Source organism: Leptosomus discolor, chromosome 8, assembly GCF_034619465.1.
Source record: "Leptosomus discolor isolate bLepDis1 chromosome 8, bLepDis1.hap2, whole genome shotgun sequence".
In the NCBI taxonomy this organism is placed as follows: domain Eukaryota; kingdom Metazoa; phylum Chordata; class Aves; order Leptosomiformes; family Leptosomidae; genus Leptosomus; species Leptosomus discolor.
In genome coordinates this window covers 39,620,034-39,640,961 of record NC_141398.1, presented here as the reverse complement: position 1 = coordinate 39,640,961, position 20,928 = coordinate 39,620,034, and the positions used below count along the sequence as shown (strand labels likewise).

The 20,928-nt window shown below is 61.2% G+C and overlaps 1 protein-coding gene across 3 annotated transcripts in view; it reads right to left on the bottom strand.

The window, feature by feature from the left end:
- Positions 1–2,463: 2,463 nt before the first annotated feature.
- RIPOR1 (RHO family interacting cell polarization regulator 1) overlaps positions 2,464–20,928 on the bottom strand; it is a 31,454-nt gene continuing 12,989 nt past the window's right edge. Inside the window, exons 2-23 of one of the 3 annotated variants that reach the window (XM_086468960.1) lie at positions 14,576–14,702; positions 12,201–12,350; positions 11,785–11,863; positions 11,443–11,466; positions 10,865–10,918; positions 10,604–10,756; positions 10,454–10,517; positions 10,328–10,371; positions 9,993–10,118; positions 9,627–9,775; positions 9,266–9,395; positions 8,924–9,064; positions 7,230–8,042; positions 6,787–6,926; positions 6,238–6,412; positions 5,949–6,084; positions 5,617–5,778; positions 5,317–5,475; positions 4,778–4,974; positions 4,606–4,689; positions 3,599–3,689; positions 2,464–2,563 (exon numbers count right to left, since the gene is read on the bottom strand). In XM_086468960.1, coding sequence (XP_086325086.1) covers positions 2,466–2,563; positions 3,599–3,689; positions 4,606–4,689; positions 4,778–4,974; positions 5,317–5,475; positions 5,617–5,778; positions 5,949–6,084; positions 6,238–6,412; positions 6,787–6,926; positions 7,230–8,042; positions 8,924–9,064; positions 9,266–9,395; positions 9,627–9,775; positions 9,993–10,118; positions 10,328–10,371; positions 10,454–10,517; positions 10,604–10,756; positions 10,865–10,918; positions 11,443–11,466; positions 11,785–11,863; positions 12,201–12,350; positions 14,576–14,702 — 3,296 coding nt within the window. In that variant the 3' untranslated portion in view covers positions 2,464–2,465. Of the gene's footprint in view, positions 2,564–3,598; positions 3,690–4,605; positions 4,690–4,777; positions 4,975–5,316; positions 5,476–5,616; positions 5,779–5,948; positions 6,085–6,237; positions 6,413–6,786; positions 6,927–7,202; positions 8,043–8,923; positions 9,065–9,265; positions 9,396–9,626; positions 9,776–9,992; positions 10,119–10,327; positions 10,372–10,453; positions 10,518–10,603; positions 10,757–10,864; positions 10,919–11,442; positions 11,467–11,784; positions 11,864–12,200; positions 12,351–14,575; positions 14,703–20,928 lie in introns of those variants that run through there. The other 2 variants (XM_086468959.1, XM_086468961.1) reach the window with 2 other exon arrangements.

Here is a 20,928-nt window from a genome sequence, read left to right as displayed (position 1 = left end):
CCCTGTGTGTCTGGCATTCCACCTGAGCCAGCCCAAAAAGCTCTGCTCCAGTGAAGAGAAGGGACATGGAGGCTGTAACCGGCTGGGACTTGCTTAGAAACTCCAGGAAGTGCTGATGGACAGACCCTGCTCGGCCTGGGGGCCGTGAATCCCCAGCTCCACTGGCACTGGCAGTGCCCGTGCAATCACTGCCTGCTCCGGCGCGGGTGGCTGGCAGCACCACGGGGCAGTGCTGTGGGGGTCCCTGCCTCTGTTGCTTCAACCTACTCCCTTCCTGGGACTATAAGGGCCACTAAGATGATTAAGGGATTGGAGCAGCTGTCATATAAGAAGAAGCTGAGAGAGCTGGGACATCTTAGCTTGGAAAAATGAAGGCTGGGGGGGGTCTTATCTGCGTCTATTAATACTTGGCGGGGGGAAAGAAGGCAGAGGCAGGTGCTCCTCAGCAAACTGAAGTTGAATTACAGGGATTCAAGTTAAACTTCAGAAAAGCTTTTTCTGTGAGGATGGTCAAGCACTGGCACAGGTTAGCCAGAGAGGTTCTGGCATCTCTGTCCTTGGGGATACTCAAAACCCGACCGGATGTGGTCCCGAGCTCTAGCTGACCCTGCTCTGAGCAGCGGGGAATGGACAAGCATTTCCAAAGGTCCCTTCCCACCTCAACTGTTCTGTGAGTCTTTGATCCGTTGTGGCTCAGTGATGAGACCCACACCAAGAGGTGCCAAATCTCTATGGGGACGGGTTTGAAAAACCAGTTCTGCAGGGTGAGCTCTGTCCCTGGCTCCCTGGACTTCGGGTCCCACTGGCGTCGGGTCAGGCGCCATGGTGTGTTCCCACCACAGGTACAGAAGACAGTAGAAACCAGGGCTGCCCTGGGAACACTGCTACTGTTCCTGAGACAGCCTTGGTTTCGGCAGCTCCCTGGGCTGGACACCCCAATTGTGTAGCAACCTCATATCACCTTGAGTGATGCTTCCCATGCCCAGCAGCCAAAGCTTGGTAACATCTCAGCAACCTTTGCAAAGCTCAGGGAAGTTGGAAACTCCTTCCACTGCTGAAAAGACCTGCTCTCCTTTTGGTGAAACCAAAGGCCACCATGAGAGCAGCGTTGATGCTCAGCTTTCCAAGCACCTGAGAAACACCCAGCTGAGCGCAGCTTTGTCAGTTCAGAAGCATTTGTCTCCAGGTTTATAAAGGCAGTGTTGGAAATAGCATTTAAATCCCCTCAGTGACAGCATCCCTGGAAGGCAGGACAGTGAGGCGTGCCGTGGGACCAGGCAGCGCCACGCACGGCCAGGGCAATGCTCTGTGTCTCGGTTGTGCCAAGCCAGGAGGGCCAAGACTTCTGCGCCCTCTGCTAGGTGACGGGTACCTGCTCTCCTGGCCATGAAAGGCACTCAGCAGCCCCAGTGCTGGCTCAGGCTGGAGCTTGCTGGTGGCTGAGGTGCGGGGCAGGGCTGCACCTGGATCATGTCAGAAATCAGAATTACGCCCTGTGAGACCCCCAGCCACCCTCCTGCCTGCTATGCTGACCCCCAGCTTACCCTGCCCCTGGGCAGCGGGGCCAAAGAAACACCCGCACAGCGACACAGTCACTCATTAAAGGTTTGTTTTTATTTCTGGTTTAAAATCAAAATTAGTCGTTCTCTGTAATTACATTATATATAGATTTATAGAGACATTATAGAAAAGAATTTTTTGCTTTTGTTTTTCTGCAAAAATCTGTAAATAAAATATAAAATAAAACAAAACAAAACTAAAACGGTGGCAGCTTCTGTCCGTCCGTCTGTCCGTCCCTCTGTTGCTCCTCCTGCCCCTGCCCTCCACAACACTTCCCAAAAGACCAGGAAAGGCTCTGGGCTGGGGCCACATCTCACTACATTCCCTACAGCCATAGCCGGGGAGGGACAGGAGCACGTGGAGCTGGAAAGAAGAAATGCCAGCAGAATATATTAATATCTCATATTTCATTTTATTTAAGTCCTGGGGACTCCAGGTGGCAAAGGGCAGCAGTCCCCATGGCCCCGGCAACTCCTGGAAAGAAACGGTGTGGTTTCCAAAGTGCAGGTCCTTCCAGGACAGGGCATGTGCCCTCGAGCAAGAGGAAGGCAAGAGGAGGCACACCTCCCTGCCGCTCTGGTCCCAGCAGCTGTAGCCAATGATGGGGGCAGGAAGGGTGGGCTCCCCATGTATTTTAAATAGCAATCAGAGGGTGGGATGTGCAGCAAGCCCCCCCTGCCCAGGGGTGCGTACGTGGCACCCCGCAGGGCTGGTGGCTGGGGACAGGGGAAGCGGTGCTCCGTAAGGCAGTGTGCGGCCACGGTGAGCTGCTGGCGAGGGTAATACTGCGGTGTGGTGCTGGGAGCGGGAGCTGCCGGGTCCCGGCTGGCCTCAGTCCATGCAAGCCCGGGTGGCCCAGCGGTGCCTCTTCCCTCAAGGGATGGCAGGTGGGTTTGTGTGGCGTCTCAGAAAGCTGTACTGGCCATGCTGGCTGGTGCGAAGATCCTTGGGAGGCTGTCCAGGGTCTCCTCCAGCCGCCGGTGAGCTGATTTACCATCTTGCCCTGCAAGTAAACACCATGGTCAGTGAACCGAGCTGCAGAAGCTCTGTTCCCTGCCCATCCTCAGCCACCTTCTCCGGCCTTTCCAGGGAGACATGGCTAACCCCTGGCAGAGCTGAGCCAGCATGCTACCGCCAAAGTGGAGCCTTCTCTTGTCCTCCTTAGCACACTCTTGGGCAGGTCCCAGCCAGGATCTGGCTCAAAAGGTCGCCAAGAGCTCCTGATTCAGATATTGCAAATCCTGTTCTTCATGCCTGCTGTACCCATGTCCACAAGAGGCAGGGATCACCCATACCTGGACTGCAGGAGCACTGGCCTGGGGCAAAGGGGCCAGGGCTCAGGGCTGTGCCAGCTCCAGCGTCTCAAACAGCTGTGCACATCTGCATGCACTGGCATGGGGATCCCGTCGGCTTCCCCAGGACCGCTGGGCACACACAGGGATACACACATCCACACTACAAGCTGGCTCTGAGATCTTCACCCAGCACCCCCGCAAGCAAATCTGCCCGCAGCAGCCATCCCCAGCAAAAAGGTGGTGACATGGACAATCTGCTGTGACGTGGGACACAAGGTGTCTACACATGTGCGGGGGTGCCACGGGGATGGGCTCTATGAACAACCAAGACACACAGACTCCAAAACATGACATGGCTGACAGGCTCTAAGACGGAGACATTCGTGAGCAAAGCGGCAGGAGCAGGGACAGGGGGATGAGGATGGCTCACGTGTCCCAACCTGTGCAGCAGCTGCCACGATCTGGAGGCCTAGAAACACACTCAGATAGTTCTCTCAGTGCCATCTAGCAAATAATAAATAACAACGAGGCTTAGTATTCTGTGGACACAGGATGCCTGGCCCTTGCTGCCCACTGCCAACTTGCTTTTGCCTGGCAGACCGTAGGGCATGATGAGCCAGAGCGCAGGGTAGGCAGGTACCAGCCTGGGACTCCCTTCTCCCACAGGCACTGCTGGCACCAGGAGATGCTGCTCGGGATGCTGTTGGTGGGGAGGGAGTGGAAAGGAGCAGCAGAACACTCACCGCACAGCATCAGGCTCTGCTTGGCTGCCTCCCGCACAGGCTCCTTGTCAGTTTGGCACAGGTAAATCAGCTGCTCGATGCTCTCTTTGGCCTGCAGGAGAAGGGACAAGGGGCTGAGTATGGCTGGCAGTGGGGACAGAGCCCGGAGAGGAAGGCAACACAGGGTGCTGCAGCCCCATGCTGCAGCAAAGTTCTTGGGTGTCGGTGGATGAAAAACTGAATATGAGCCAGCAATGGGTGCTTGCAGCCCAGAAAGCCAATTGCATCCTGGGCTGCATCAAAAGTGTGGCCAGCAGGTCAAGGGAGGGGATTCTCCTCCTCTACTCTGCTCTGGTGAGACCCCACCTGCAGTGCTGCATCCAGCTCTGGGGCCCCCAGCATAAGACAGACATGGACCTGCTTCAGCAAAGATGATCAGCGGGCTGGAGCACCTCCCCTATGAGCACAGGCTGAGAGAGCTGGGGCTGTTCAGCTTGGAGGAGAAGGCTCTGGGGAGACCTTATAGTGGCTTTCCAGTGCTTAAAGGGGGCCTACAGGAAAGGTGGGGAGGGACTCTTGATCAGGGGCTGTAGTTATAGGATGAAACTGAAAGAGGGGAGAATTAGATTAGACATTAGATTAGGAAGTTCTTCACTGTGAGGATGGTGAGACACTGGCACAGGTTGCTCAGAGAAGCTGTTGCTGCCCCCTCCCTGGCAGTGTTCAAGGCTAGGCTGGATGGGGGGCTTTGAGCAACCTGATCTAGTGGAAGGTGTCCCTGCCCATGGCAGGGGGATGGAACTAGGTGGTCTTTAAGGTCCCTTCCAACCCAAACCATTCGATGATTCCTTGTCCGTGTCCCTTCCCTCCCCATTTCTCTTCCTGGTTCTTTGGCACATTTGGGGCACCCCCGGCTCCTCTCCCAAGAGCAGGAGGCTGTGCAGGTGTGTGCGGACTTGCCAGCTACATGTGATTCCTCTTCCTCTGGAAGATACTGCATTGCCACCTCCTCCCCACGTCCCTCTCACCTTCAGGCAGCCCAGCGCCGCACACCCTGCCACACGTGTCTGCACCTCCTCATCCTCCAGCTGCTCTAGGTAGCACACAAGAGCCTGGGGGGGAGATGTGTGGGGTCAGTGCCACCTCCAACGGCAGAGCTGGGGGTCAGCCCACCTCATAACTGGCTTGCCTGGCACGTACCCGTTGGCGGAAGCGAGGGTTTTCCGCCAGGCTGCGGAGCTGGGCCGACACAGCGCTCACCACCTTGCTGTTGCCCTCCACAAGGAGCAGGCTCAGTGCCTTCAGTCCGTCCTTCTTCAAGCGGCCCTCGGGCACACGCTTCAGGGCACGTAGCACCACGTCCTGGTCGTCCGAGTCGAGGTTCTGTGCCAGCAGCGCTGCAGGGAACCACCAGCTGAGCCAAGGCGTGGGAAGCCTGGTGGCACTGCCCGCATGCCCCTGCCACCGCAGGGAACCCAGCCCCAGGCACCCTGCGCCTGCTCCGGGCAGAGGTGGCCCCATGCATGGGGTTGCTGGGGTGCCCAAGCCAAGATGCCGGGGACCTATGGCAAGGACCCAGCGTGCTCAGGAAGGCAGTGTGGGAACAGGCTGTGCACCGTATCAGACCTGCTTGCCCACCCCAAGGATGGCAGGGCTTCTGGGTGATGCCCCAGGGTGGTCATGGCGGTGCTGCAGCGTGATCCCCTACCGTGATGCTCTGAGGATGGGACGGCACCCACCTTCCTCCGCCAGCTCCATCATGTAATTGTCGAGCACCAGGGCGCCGAGTGACTCAAAGTGACTCCAGTACTGGAAGACGGTGATCTGCTCACTCTGGGTGCTGCCAGGCCTTCGGGGCAGCCGCCGATTCAGCACGTCCTCCACCAGTTTCACACACACTACGGGAAAGGGCCGGGGTCAGGGTGTGCAGCAGCTATGGCCACACCTATGCTGTGCTCCTGGCACCCATAGGCCCCCACTCATGATCATTGAGTGGGGCTGGCAACTCCCTCCCCAAACACCCCTGGGTGCCCACTCACCAGCATCAGCCAAGCCAGGGTGCCGCTCGCTGATGGGTGCCACATACTGGGCACTGAGCACCTGCAGGAACCGCTCCACGGGGCAGGTGTAGACGTTGGGCAGCTCCATGCAGCGGTCCCAAAGGGGCAGCACCCCCTCCTTCCGTGTCGAGAACTGCACCACTGCAGGGACAGGCGCTGTCAAAGCCTCCCTGGGCCACGGCAGCCGGCAGGTGTCTCCTGCCCTCTGGCTGGCATGGCCCCTCGCTGCCCAGCCATGCCCAAGAGGGGAGACTGGGCCCTGCGCAACCCCCAAGGCAGCATGGACGGTCCCCTCAGCCATGTGTAGTTACCTTCGGCGGCAGAGCTGGCTGCTCCCGCTCGCTCCTCTGTCAGCTGGCACACAATCTCCAGCACCTGTGCCTCCCGCATCAGCCTGTCCAGGGCGTACATCTCCTGGCACCGCAGGGGACCGAAGGTGCCCAGCTTCTGCAAGGCACAGCCAAACTGGGCACCTCAGGGACAGAGCTCACCGCCCACACCACAGCCTCCATGCTGCAGCACGGCACCCCTCGAGGCAGGACGCCAGTGCTTCCCTCCCCAGGATGTCTCCTGCCACCGTGCCCCAGGCCCTGTCCTCACCAGCAGCAGGCGGTTGCAGTTGTTGAGGTGAAGCACCAGGGCCTTATCCAGGAACTCATTGCCAGTGCTCATGGGGTTGGTGCTGGCCTCAGAGCCACTGCACATGCCGGTGTCATCAGCCCCCGTCTCACCAGCGCTGGGGGCCCTGCTGCCACGCTGGGGTCTGCCAGCCCTTCTGCAAGCCAGGGAGGGACCGAGGCAGTAGGTCAGCGTAGGAAACCTGGACCCGGCCCTTCCCCACCCACAGGGCAACACTGAGATTGTGTAGGACCTACAATATTATGGCCTCAGGGCTGGGTGAAGGAGCAGGTGCTAGGGGCACAGGGCATGGGGGCTGCCTCCCAGCCCAGCCCACATGGAGTGATGCAGGGTGGCATTCTGCCACCATAAGGGCCAGATCCTGCTGCTTCTCAACCTGGACCTGCCCTGAGCTGTGATGGGCTGGTCTAAATGGGCTTGGGCCACCTGGCAGAGCTGGGCATCCCCCATCCCAACTGCTCCAGGGCCACATCCTGCCGTGCGCCCCATCCCACGAGCCCTGCTGTGCACCTCTCATCTTGGAGAGGTTCCTCCTCGGAGCCCTCTGAGTCCTCCATGTCAGACGTGTTGAGGAAGCTGAAGCTCTCCAGTGCATGCTCCACCGTCAGGCTGATGCTGGAGGCTCGGCTGAGGAAGATGCCCTGCTTCTGCTGCAGAGGAAGGCATGGTGGTGTCAGATCCTGGCTTGCTAGCCAAGACAGCCCTGCAACCTCTGTCCCTGGGCACTGCCATCAGGGATGGCCCTGCCACCCTCATCCCTGGGCACTACCATCAGGGATGGCTCTGTGCCCATCATCCCTGGGCACTGCTAGCTAGGCTGGCCCCATCCCCATTGTCCTTGGGCACTGCCATCAGGGATGGCCCCATCCCCATTGTCCCCATCATCCCTGGACACTACCAGCTGGGACGGCCCCCTCCCCCCTCGCCCCTGGGCATTTCTGGGAGCCCCTCACCAGCAGCATCTCCTCCAGGCGCTTGAGCTCTCGTTCAAGGGGCTGCAGCTCTGGGAACTGCCCCCGATAGTCATCCAAGGCCGAGCCCAGGAGTCCAATGGCCTCCTCCAGACCTGAATCCACCACCTTCCCCCGTGGCACCTCGGGAACACCGGCAGGCAGTGCTGGGGCTGGGATGGGTCTCTCCTCCACAGAGGCTTGTGCCAGTGCCGCGAGGACCCCGGTGCCACAGCTGCCCCGTGCCAGCACCTGGCTCTGCCCCGGCTCGGCCCCATCATCCTCCACCTCACAGGTGGTGCTCCAAACCGCAGCGGCGTGGGGCTTTGCCTCGGCACCTCTGTCCTGCCCTGCCGCAGTGGCTGCCACCGAGGTGCTGGGGAGGGGGTCCATGTCCTTCTCACCCACCCCCATGTCCCCTTGGTTGGGCGCAGTCTCCCAGGGGCATTCCACAGCCTTGGCCTCCATCGTGGCATCCACGCTGGCCTCACTGATATGGCTTAGAGTCCGGGAGTAGGGCACATGCCCGTTAGCCACTGCTTCCTTCTTATGGCTGCTTGGATCCTCTGGCTGGCTTCTGGCAGGGGGGACGCCGACACCACTAGCCCCAGGCCCGGCTCCGGCCTCCTCCGGCTGCTGGGAGAAGGAGATCTCGATGGCGGGGGCGGAGGTCTGCACCTCGGGCTGCACGATGGGCTTGTGTGTAGCATGACGGGCGCTGCCGGACAGCTGGGGGCTGGAGGAGTCGTCCGAGGACTCGGAGGAGATGGACCAGGCCGTGCCGTTCTCCAGCTCCTCCTGGCGCCGCAGCATGTTCTGAGGAGGGGGAAGATGGTGTCAGACAAGTCCCTCCTGCTGCCCCTGGTCCTCCAGCTGCCTTCCCGTCAACCAGGGACAGGATCTGGCCGAGCCAGAGGCTGCTGTGACCACCGACGCAGGCTGCCGCACCACCCTGGCTCTGCCAGCACAGCAGGACAGGCAGCAAGGACCCGGCAGATCACGGCTGCCTCTTCCAGCCCTGCATCTCACCCCAGATCAGGGTGGGGTCCAGCTCCCCAGGCCCAGCCACACACATCCCAGAGCCCCAGGGTGCCAGTGGCTCCCCAGCATGGCGGGCAACTCGAGCATGGCCACAGGGTGCAAAGTGTGGAGCTGAGGACACCACCCACCATGGCTGCGAGGATGGCAACAGCTCCAGCACCAGCTCATGCGGTGCAGCACCGGCCATCACGCCAACGTCACGCCAGTGGTTCACCATCACTGAACCAGTGCCACGCCTACACCATGTTAGTGTCGCACCAGCGCCATGACAGCATCATGCGAGTGCCACACCAGTACTGTCACACCAGTGCTATCATGCCAGCACCACACGAGCACCATCACACCAGCACTATGCCAACGCCACAGCACGGCACACCATCACCACCAAGTGCAGGGACACAGACACGCCTCCTACTCACTAGTGCCTGGCTCTCGCACGAGGGTGTGTGGACAGAGGAGCAGGGCTGGCCCATGCACCCAGGCTCCCCTACCTTGGGGACTGTCTTCCCGAGGCCAGCCAGACCCTGGCCTGGCAGGGTCAGGCCTCTGGGCATCAGTGAAGGCTAGTGAGTAGGAGGCAAGGAGCGGCTACAGCTACTGTGGGACGTCCACACCGCTGGGCTAAGCTACTGGCCGGCTCCAGCCCTCGCACTTACGCGGCCCTGCTGCGGCCATCTCCCAAGCTCGGCCGAGGAGACATCGCCACACGAGCAGCTCTGAGACAGCTTCTCGAAGAGTGTCTCCCGAAAGATGTCCAGCAAGGACCAACCGTGCTTGTCAGCTGCCCGCCCCGGGCTCTTGGGCAGAGAGAAGAGGAGCTATGAGCATAGGAGGAGCGGGTGCCAGTACCAGGGAGCCGTGGCCATACGGCTGGAGAAGAGCTGCCCACCCCTATCCCCAAGCTGTGCCACCCTCTGGGACGTAGCCTGGGCACATCCCTATGCAGACCCCTCCATGGGCCACCTCTCCTGAGCAGCCCTGCCTGGCACCACACTTACATAGAAAGCCTGTTCCCGCAGGGACGGCGTGTCAGGTGGGCTCTGGTTGTAGGTGGAGAACCTCTTGTTCACTGTGGAGGCCTTGTTGACAGTGCTGGCTGCCGAGGGCTGGTCGTCTTTGTCGAAGGGGCTGTGGAAGAGAGCAGAGAGGTGAGAGGTTTGTGCCAGCTTGGGTGGGGTCTTGACCCTGTTCTGCAACAAGCAGGACACCAGGATCCCATCCAGTCCAGCTCTGGTTTTCCATAATTGCAGCCCAGTTTTGGCATAGGAGAGAGCCTCGGGCAGGCCACCTCTTGCCACGCCGTGCCGGGCATCCCCAGCTCTGACATGTGCTACTAGCGATGCCTGCTGAGATACTCACTTCCAGGTCACTTCCAGGCTGAGTTTGAGGGTGCCCAAGTCATTGATATCCACAGCCACTACCTGGGGCAGAGCCGCAAAGAGGTCCTTGGTCTCACAGGACACATTGCCCACCACAACATGGTTGGCCAGGCTCTTTAGCTCTGTCACCTGGAGAAGCAGAAGGAGGAGAGGATGAGAAGAAGCTGTGGGCTTCATCTTATCCGTGCTGTTTGCAACCGTGCTGCGCACCAGGATGCCACCACCACCAGACAGCCTCCTCCCACCCCAGTGAGGGTGAGGTTTAGGTGTGGTCCTGGAGGGAAGCCCTGCCAGGATGCAGGGTGGTAGCTGGCCCATACCATCCCTGCCCCCTTCTGCACTGTACCTTGATGGAGAGGAACTCAGTGATGAGGGGCAAGAAAACCATTTCCTCGCTGTCCCACACCTGCTTGCTGTTCACCTCGATGCGCCCCCGCAGCTTCCACCGCTGCCGTCCATACTTCATGAAGATCTAGGGACACAGAGGCGTGGGTATGGTGGAGATACAACACCAGGGTGGTGGGTGCGTTCTGTATGACCCCAGGCATGGCCAGGGACCCATGCCACCCACCACTGCTGTGTAGCATGCCCTCCACACCAGCGCCCACCTACGCCCCCCAGGCAGCCCAAGGACCACAGGGCAGGAGAAATGCAGATCCCAACCCATATGGTCCCACCAACCTCATACTGGTCACCAGCACAAAGCCGGGCAAAGCCTGCCAGTCCTGTAAGAGAAGGCAGAGGGGCATCAGCAGGCAGCAGGCAGGCAGGCAGGCAGCGGGCCAGGGATGGAGCGGGATATGTTACCTTTCATCCGGACATGGAACTCGCCCAGCTGGCTCTCCAGCTCGTTTTCCAACAGACACATGTTCTGGGGACAGACAGACGGACAGCACCCATTAGCAGCCACCCATGAGACCTAGCACCCTGCCAGCTCATCCCAGTCAGCTGCCTCACCTCTGTGTACTCCTTGTAGCCTTTGTTGGCCTCAGCCAGGCTCTCGCGTGCCTCCCGGCTGCCTGGCGAGCCCGTGCTGTAAGCCTTGACCATGTTGTGGGCTCCATCGCGGAGCCGCCGCTGGATGCAATAAGCCTCGTAGAGCTCATCTATCTGCAAGGACAGGCCCGAGCTGTGGTGAGCAGCAGGGCAGGAGACAGCACGGCCACCCCAGCACTGCACCAAGGTTGCCCCAAGCTGACCCCAGTCCCCAACTCTCACCTTGCTAGCATGAAACTCCAGGCGACGCAGGAAGCGCTCGATTGACTTCACTTGCTGGAAAAGCAGAGGACATGGCATGAGTGGCAGCCCAACCCCTCCGCAGAGTTGCTGCAGGTCAGGATGTGCCCTGTTATGTGCCCGTGCTGCGGCTGGGACAGGTCCTGGTCACCAGCCCTGCCTGGGAGGGGCAGGGTGGCAGCCGGCAGTGAGTGGAGCAGAGGCTGTGCTTGCACCCATGTGCTGCAGCATCTTCCAGCCTCCCCTGGTCCAGAGGGTCCCCCAGGAGACAGGCCAGGCTCTGGGGTGCTCTTCTCCTAGCCTCAGAGCTAACCCAGGCTCAGCACTCACCAACAACAGCTTTTTGGTTGCAAGAAGCAGGTTACAAGCCCCTGCCTGTCTCTGCTTCATCCCCTGCCCAGACCCACCCCGCCCGCAGAGCCCTGATCCCACCCCACAGGGACTCTGCCATTCAGGGGATGGGGGGCAGGCAGCGGGACAGTGCAAGCGGAGAGGGGCTGGTAAGAAGGATGTCCCAGGCGCTAGGGAGACAAGGGGGATGGGGCACTGATCCCTCTTACCTTATCCAGATCGTAGAGAAAGCCCTAGAGGAGAGAGGAGAGGGATAAGATGCAGCACAAAGCCAGCTCTGCCTACCCAAGGAGACTCAGCGTATTGCACCCACCACCCATAGCACGTCGGCGGGGACATGCAGCACCCAGCCAGGGCTGGAGAGTGCATGACAGTAGGACAAGATCCCTGTGCAGCCCAACACCAGAGCCCAGGCTGGCCCCTGACATCCCCACAGAAGCAGGCTCTGCCCTGGGACACAGATGGACTCTGAGCGACCCCAGCTGTGCTCACAACCCCGGCCATCTGCCCAAAGCACCACTCCCCATAAGGCTCTTCCCAGCAACACTCACCAGGCGTGAATTCCTCTTGGACTCGCGGATCTGGGTGCTGAGCTTCTCCAGTTCCAGCTGGTGCACCTCCAGGTAGGCTCTGGGGGCAACCACACCATGGGGGTCAGGCTAGCACATCGTGTCCCAGGCTCCTGCCACCCACAGACCACACCAACCCAGCACATCTGGCCCCACACCCCCAATCCCTGCTCCAGCACCCAGGCAAGGGACGCCACTCGTGCCTCTATGTGGGACATGGTGGGATGTAGGACCCCACACAGCTCCGGGACCCTCAGGCACTGCACCCAGGAGACCTGCCATGTCCCTGCCTGGTGAGAGTGAAGAGCTGCCAACCCCAACCCATGGCAAGCTGTCCCTGTGCCCCTCAGGGGCTCCCTGCCTCCAACCACCTGGCCATGGGGAGCCCCAGCACTTACGTCAGGCCCTTCTTGAGAGCTTCGTACACCTCGTCCAGGCGGTTGGGCTGAGGCACCTTGGGTGGTGGGGATTTGTGGGACATTGAGAACATCCTACTGACCCTGGAGCCAGTCTTGCGGGACACGGTGGGGGTGAAATGCGAGAGGTTCCTGGGGAGAGAGGCGGGCAAATCTGAGGCAGCCGGGGTCAGCACACAGCATCGGGGTCTGCCTAGGTGCCTCAGCCTGCCGGGCACCCATCTTGAGACAGAAAGGAGTTCCAGGATGGAGGCCTGGTCTGCCCAGACCTGTCTGCCTCTTCCAGGACTCCCCGGCAGCCAGTCTAACCAGCCAGCAGGGCCGGGTGAGACGGGGCCAGGAGGCTGGGCAGCACTGCCTGCCTGCAGCCCCTGAAACACATTTGGCTGCCCCAAAGCCATGGGAATGACAAGGAGAAACCTGTGAAGGTAGCAGTGGAGAAGAGCAGGGCACTAACCCCGTCCTGGCAGGGCCAGAGAGGCTGGCCGTGGGGTAGCTTCTGTAGAGGTGTGGCGGTCCCAGGCACTGGCTGGAAGGAGCAAAGGCAAAAGGAGCTGGCACCAGCCGGAGCCAAGCTGCGCTCCTGGAGTGCCTGTGGGGACATCTCCAGCCTTGGCCACCCTCTGAAGGGGCCACGGTCTGCTCCATTGCCAACACCCCAGGTTGCCAGGGGCATGGAGATGCTCCCTGTGGTCTGGGCACTGTGACAGGGTGACATATGCCACCATCAGGTTGCTACCCTACCACCCTGCGCTGCTGGGGACAAGCAGGGATCCCAGTTGGTGGCAGCATGGGAGCATCCCAGGGACAAGCAGCCCTGTCGCCCCATCACACAATGCAGTGACATGGGGCAGGGACATCCTCACTAATGCTATGCCTCTCCAGATGTCACCAAACCTGCCATATGGAACTGCTGGCTGCCTGTTGCCTCCGCCTGCCCTACTGCCACCTTAGGGAGCTTCCCTGGACGATCCAAACACCACCCTTCCTGCCTTGTGCAACGGAGTCACTCCCCAGTCCAGCAAGCAACGCCCCACTCAGACCGGCTCTTCCCTTCCTCCTTCCAATGCATCGTCACACCACCGGCGCCCAGGAGCCATCATGGGATCCTCGGTTCCCAGCCCCAGGCCAGACCTCCCATCCTGTACTGCTCTTTGCAGGAGTGGCCAAAAGACTTCCCCGAATCATTGGTGGGGGGAAATTAATCTCTTGGCCTCCTCCCAAGCCAGAGCGATGGGTAAACACTGGATTTTCACCATCCCTCCTCATTCCCATCCTCCAGGGCCCTGGAGGCATCTCCCACAAGTATTTCCCCACCAGCCACTTGGCTGTGGGCATCCAAAAGTCCTCCCTCTTCTTGTCCCCAAGCGAGCCCCTCTGGGACCCCTAGATCCAGTGACATGCCAGTGGCCTGGAAAGCGTTGCTTGGCCCAGAGGCTGGACAGGACCTGGGGACTAGAGCTAAGCAGGGCTGGAAGTCTGCTCCAGGCATGGGGGGGCTCAACCTGGGCTTGTGCCCACCCAGTGAAGGTGCCCATAGCCTGGCAAGGCAGCTTGGCACTGCTGTCCCCAGCCATTTGGCTAAGACGTCTCTCCCCCAGCACTGGTGGGTGCACTGGGAGGTAAGGAGCTGGCTGGGCACTAGGAAAAGGGATTAAAAGCATTAAAATGCTGTAGTCCCATAGCCCAAACCTGTGGCATGCCCATGTCCCAAGAACCACCTGCAAGAGGGTAGCCAGGACCTAGGGCTGGTGCGGAGGAGGTATGAGCAGCACGTGACATAGTTCTCACCGATGTAAGGTTCAGCAGAGAGAAGGAGGAAGGATATGATGGGACCATAACATCGCCAATGGCCAGAGAGGATGAGTAGGGAATGGCTGCTCCTCACAAAGCAGCTGATGGGCAGCCACTAAGACCTTTCAGCAACAGGTTTGAAATGACCCGGAGGAAACCCTGATTCACACCAACACTCAAACCCCCAAACCAGCTGCCTCAGGATGTCAAGGGCGTCAAGATACAATGCTTCAAAACCACCCTAGCTCCTTCACCGCACCCATTAAACATGATAAGATGGTCACAGGGAAGCCCTTAGGAGCTGGCTGAAGGTGAAATACACCTCCATGTTCTGGTGGCAGCAGGGTTGGGGTGATGGGCTCGGTCTCTCACGTGGCCTCGATGCTCCCTGCAGCCCCCCGTGCAACATCCCCTGGGTACCACAAAGGTCCCTGTGGGAGATGCCAGGCAGCAGGTCGGGAAGGCGCCTCAGGATGCACAGCAGGTCACATCACCACATCCAAGCCTTTCCCCATCCCCATCCCTGTCCTTCGTGGCAGGCAGCACCAGCACCCATCTCCTACCTGAAGGGCCGGTCGGCCGTTGAGTTCACTCCAGCGAAGGACTGGCTCCTATTGATCTTGGTGACGAGGACTCGGCGCTGCGGGCGCACAGACAGGGACATCGTTGAGTGTGACCTGGAGGGCCTCCCTGGGGGGCACAAGAGAGCGGGGTCACCAGCAGCAGGGTGGGAAAGCACACGCAGGCAGGGCTGCCGCTGGGACCAAGAGCGGCACCCACGGACCAGGATGGCTACAGCACCCATGGGCTGGGAGCCTTCCCTCCCTCTCAGCCCAGTGACACTCCTGGTGGCACCAGGGACGCAGGTGCCAGTGCCCTGGGTGAAGAAGAGCTCCAGACACCATGAACACTCAGTAGGGACAGACAGACAGACACATCCCAGCTTGGCCTCCTGGGAGCCACAGGAAGGGGCTGATGCCCAAAGCCTATCGTGGCCCTTCCCGGACACGATCATGGCAAACCCTTTGCTCTGCCTGAGCCCAACCACCTTCTCCTGAACCTTGCCTTGTCCCATGTCCTGCTGTTGCCCGTGCCACCCTGCAGGGGCAGGAAGGGTGTGGGGCTGGCCTCGGCTGCCCAGCCCTTTGCTGTCTGTGCACTCGCTTCCGCTCACTCCAGCAACCAGGAGGGAAACCCACAGGCAACAAAACGCTTTGGAAAGTCCCCAGCTTTGCCAGGAGCTCTGTTTCAGGGAAGGAAAGGCTGAGCCATTCCCTGCCAGTCCCTGGAAAATCCCCATGGTCAGCATGTGTCCAGTCCCATGGCCACCACAGCCCTGCCCTCTGCTCCTGGTGGTGCCAGCGATGGTGCCAGGAGCCCTAAAACCGCTGCCTGTCCCCACCTGTCCCTGCAGTGGCCAGCGCAGTCAATGCCAGCCAGGATGGATTTCTGAGAGTCTCGGGGTCCAGACCCGGCTTTCACCCCATGTCACAGGGAGCATCGCTGTGGCCCTAGCCAGGGGCTAAGCAGGAGGCAAGAGCAGGGGAGTCTGGGGCTCCTCCTGGCCCTGCCACCCCCAGCAGTGCCAGCTGGGCACACGGAGGAGCCCAGCCCACAGGGCAGCTGCAGGAGCAGGGCAGAGGCTGCTGGATGCTCCACTTCACCCCAGCCTCCACTGCTGCCAACTCAGTCCCTCTGTCCCCGCCAGTCCCCAGAGCTGAGCTGTGGGCACTGGGAGCCACTAGGAATGAGGCTGTGGGGTGCCCGGCAGTTGCGGACCCTGCCAGGGAAGGCCAGGCAGGGCCTCAGGGACACACAGCTTCCACGGCTAGCAGATGGGGCTGAGCTAACCCCAGCCAGAGCCACCTCCCTACTCTCTAAGGGGCTTACTCTGCCTTTCCTCCTGCCCCAGCAAAGCCAGCAGTGAGCCCTCAGACCCAGCAGCACCAAGGATGGCATGGGGATGCAGGTGCTGCCGGGGCTCCCACTGCTATCCCCACTCCTTCCCCCGGCACAGTGGAGCCCAGGAGCCCAGCTTAAACCACCCCCGTGGCACCCACCTGCTTGGCCGCCAGCGGACATCCCCCCGGCGCTGCGCTCCCCACTGCCCCGCAGCCATGCCGGTCACCTCCTCACACGCCGGGATGGGGCTGGGCATTCACAGCCCCAGGATGAGCCGGAGCTGTTCAGAGTCAAATCCAGCCACCACCGGTAACTTCCATCCCAGCGGAGCCAGGATGCAGCAGGTCCATCTGGTCCCCCCTCGGCATTCGGGTCCCAGCCCAGGACCACAGAGCTGCTCTGTGGATCCCACTACCTCAGTGTTATCGCGATGCCAGTCCCTCCAGTTTCCAGGACAACACTATCCCAATTAAGCTCATAAGGAGGAGCTGTAATCCCTGGCAGCCCGGCTGACCTGCAGGGCCTGGGCAGATTACCCTCTGCAGGGCTCTTTAATCTTCTCCCCACAGAGTGAGCAAGGCCCATGGCACCAGTGCTTGCTGCCTCAGTTGGCCACTACAGTGGCTCATCTATAGGGAAAGCACCCTCCACCCCAAAGACAAGGATTTCCACGTGTGGGGCAGCTCCTAACGGGGTGAGCACAGCCTTGCTAGCCCATCCTTCTCCAGTCTACCTTGCTGTCTAAGGTCATGGCAGAAGCTTCAAAGAGGGTCATCCAGGCAGAAGCCCACACTGGGGAAAAGAATGCCGAGGCTGTTGGAGGGGAAAAGGATGCTGGGGGCATCTCAGGGAGAGAAGGATGCTGGGGGTGCTGTGAGGGATAAGGATGCTGGTGATGCCACAAGGAAGAAGGATGCTGGTGGCATTGCAGGGGGACCAATGCCCCTGCACAGCTCCCCAGGAGAGTCAAAGCAACACCCAGCTGCTCACCCAGACCCCTCACAGGCTCCAGCAGCCACCTGCACCACGCTTGGTCATGCTCCAAAGCCCCTGAGGCTCCTGCACTGGCACAGGGACTAGTGCCATGAGTGGTGGCCACTGACAGGATCACATCCCAGTGCTCCAGCCCAGGGACCGGGCTCTCTCCCAAACACCCCCCCATGGTGCACCACACCATGAGGCCAGATCACTGGCAGGATGGATACAGACCTGAGTTGGCAGCAAGGGACAGCGCAGCCCCAGCACTTGCTGCCAGCCAGCCCAGTGCCCAGCCCCAAGCACTGCCAGATCCTGCCAGCACCAGCCTGTCTGCTGCAGCATTCTGCATCCCCAGGCCTGGCACCCTGCAGTTCCCGTGCCAGGACCCCAGACCCCCTTCAATGAGGGGGACATCATGCCCCTGGTCTGCAGGACCGATGCTCTGGGAGCCTCAAGGATGCTCGAACCACGCGGGTGGCCAGCTGGGTGCCAGAGGGCAGTGCTGCCTGCATGAGGCAGGGCAGGCAGGGTGTGGGGTCTCTGCTCCTGGCACACTTGGCTCATGGCAGAGGAAAAATCCCCGGAGTGGTGCATTCCTGACATTACCGAGATAAGAGGTACCTGGTACCAGCAGCACGGCGGGGAGCAGAGCCCAGGGCACGCTTGGAAGGGGCCACCGGCTGCCGCATCTCGCCCAGGCTGGTAAGCCCCGCACCAGGCTTATCGGGAGACTGGCACCGGCCAGACCACCAGCACACTCGTGTCCCTGCCATGCACTGAGCCCCAAGCACATCCCTCACTCTCCCGAGAAGGAGCTGCAGAGGTCCTGCCCCGAAGGTCCAGTCCCTGCCGGCCTCACCACCCCCTGCCCTTAATTAGAGCTTCAGTGCTAACGAAGATGCCTCCCGACCAAGCTTTTCACCTTTCCGTGCCTGTGCCGCAGACCGCCTGCAGCTCTCCGGGTGTAGCAAACGCAATCCTGGGAGTCCGTCCGTCCCTGGCCAGCACTGCCCACGGGCAGTGGCCAAGAGGGCAGAGCAGCCAGGTGTGAGCAGCTGGACAGGCAGCGTGGTGGATGGAGGGGTGCTGGAGCCCACCCCGGGGCTCTCCAGCTCAGCCGTGGCTCCTCTCTCCACTCCCAGTGCTCTGGAGATGATTGGGATCCCAAGAATGCTGGTCTGAGCAGCGGAGGGGGCAGTCCGACCGGCTGGGTTGGTCCCAGCTGGTTTCTGTTTCCGACACTCAGACACCAGCCTCAGGTCGCTCTGGCGGGTTTATCAACACTGCCCTGGTCGGAGACGCCCCGAACTGGCTCCCCCCCCCCCCCCCCCCTCCGAATCCCCAACCCTACAGCCCTGGGAGCTGGGGGTGCTCTGACCAGCATCTCCAGTAATGTCATCACTGGAGGACAGTAATGCCTGGGATGGCTGACCCAACACCCTCCAGCACCCACGACCAGCCAGCAGCATCCTCAGCCACCCAATGGGCTTCCCTAGGAGGGACTGGCAGGGCTGGGCTGCGGTCCCCACACTGATGGCACTGCGGCCCCCTCCCCGGGCACAGCAGGGTACCAGCGTCCCCCAAACGAGGGCACAGCACAGTAGCCAAGGGATGATCCATCCTGCCCACAGCTTGGTCACCCAAGGTGTCTGTAGCAAGCGGGAGGGGTCCTGCCACCCCACCCCAGTGGCATGACCCCCCCAGTCCCAGCACCTTTGGGTGAGCGTCCCTTGGGCACATGGCATGGACGACCTTGGGAGCCTGCGAACTCAGCCCGGCTCCCTCCAGCCCAGCCACTGCATCCTTGTTTGCACAGCTGTGTCCCTGCTGCTCTAACCCAGGCACGTACCCCGGCCCCCCACCAGCCCCTTCCGGCCCTGGGGTGGCCTCTGGCTGGCTCCCACCGTGGGCTGGAGCAGCTTTTCCCTCCCATCGTCCCTTGTCTCTCCCAAGCACAGAGGATGGGAGCATCCGGTGACCAACGCCATGCCACCTTGGTCATACCGAGCCTGGGAGGCCTCTTCCCTGACCTCCTCCATGCTCTGCCTCTCCTCCAGGCAAGCAGGTTCCCCCCACTGCCTGTCCCCTGCGCTGGGTGAGGAGAGGGATTAGGGTATTTTGGGAGTCAGATGAGTTAGGAAACGTCATCCTGGCTCCCTGTGACTCACCCAGGAGAGAAACTCCTGGCCCTAAGGCCCCAGGCCCCACTGGAGCAGGAGATGGTGGTTTGGGTGCTGCGGGTGGGGGGCTGGATGGGTGCTGGGTGGTCTCAGCCCCGCAGAGGTGGGGGCATGGCGGCGGTATTTGGTCTTGCGGCCGCAGGAGGCTGGCTGGCTCCTTGGGCCGAGTGGGAGGGCGGCAGGAAAAGGAAGGAGCTGCAAATGGGAAGAATTGGAGGAAGTGCTTATTTACCCCGCGGAGTATCCCCGAGGAAGGGCAGGGCACGGCGCAGGCAGACACTCACAGTCCGCATCCCCTGGGGGAGGGCTTGCAGCCTCCCACCCCACCACCCATCCCCGTGGGCTCCCAGTGTTCTGCTGGGTACCAGTAGCTTCTCCTCCGAAATCCTGCCTGGGCAACACGGTCCCTGTGTGTGCAAGCTGCCCCAGGACCCCCCTGTTTCGCCCAGGTGCCCTGGGACCATGGTCCCAGGGATGCTCAACATGAAGCTGGGCTCTGTTTGTCCTCATTAGCGCAGCCACTTTGTCCTCATTAGCACAGCCACAGACACAATGTGGGGGGCACAAGGGGGAGAAAACCAATCTGCTGGGGAAAGCCATGCTGCTGTGGCACCGGGACCACATCGCCTGGGAGCGGCGTGCAGCTGTGGCCCCCCTCCTGCCTTGAAATGCAGAGCGTGGGTCTCAGCATGGGCAATGGCAAAGCTGGGCAGCCGGCGGGTCCCATCCTGCAACAGACACACCACCCCGACACCCCACTGCTGCATGCCGCGGTGACAACAGCGTCTCTTGCAGGTGGTAGATACCTCTCCCTGGGGAAGAAGAGCTCTACTCCCTGGGGAAGTCGCTCACCCAAAAAAGCCCCCCGCGAGCCCTGCCGTGTCACCCCGGGAGCGTCAAACAGACAGGAGTCCTCAAATTAATGGCGTTTGCTGGTGCTCGGTACCTTTCAGTTTGCCGTTCATGGCAGGCTGTGGCAGCACGTCCCCCTCGGGCTGGGGTTAGCGTCCTGAGCAGCTGTTGCTCTCTCATGCCGTCCATCCGTCTGTCTGTCCACCCGCGTGTGGGGGCCGGGGCCAGGAGGGGTCCCCCCCGGGCAGCAGTCTCCTCCCACGCTTCCCCTGCTCGAGGGCTGACATCACTGCCCAGCGCCACAGCCCTGGTCCTGACAAGGACAGAGGACAGGAGGACAGAAGGACGCCTGTCCGCCTTGGAAGGAGGGGACCCCCCTAGCACCAGCTGCCCCAGGAGCACAGATGGCCAGGCTCGGTCCCCATCCTTCCCTCCCCACTGCTGTCCTGGGGAAACTGAGGCATGGGTGCAGGGACCACACTGCAGGTCACCGCAGTGCAAACTCCCCCCCCCCAGCCCCTCTCCGGGTTGCTTTAAAGCAGGAGGAAGAGATGGGCTGCAGCCTGCGCCGGGCACTGCAGTGTCCCCCACCAGCCACGGGTGCCATGCCAGCCTCGTGCCAGCCAGCCCACCATGAGACTGCGCCCCTTGGAGACCCCCTTTCCTCCAGCACCCAACAGATCTAGAAAACTGCCATGGCTTCTCACAGCATGTATCCCTGTGGGCACCCTGCAACACCCAGAAGCCACTGGGAAAAGGGTTTCCTTGCTCAGATGTCACCAGTTTGTGTTATCTGGGTCTCCAAAGCCTTGGAGTGGCTGGAAGCAGCCAGGGCTTCCTCACAGGGCTCTCCAAAGCTGCTGGATGCCGTTCCCACGTGGCGTCCAGCTCCCATGGGGCAGCGTGGCAGACACACCTGCCCCCCCCCCCCCCCCCGCCCCGTGCCAACCAGTGGCACCTCCCAGCCCCACAACTCCCGGTTTAGGGCACAGGGATGCCCTAAA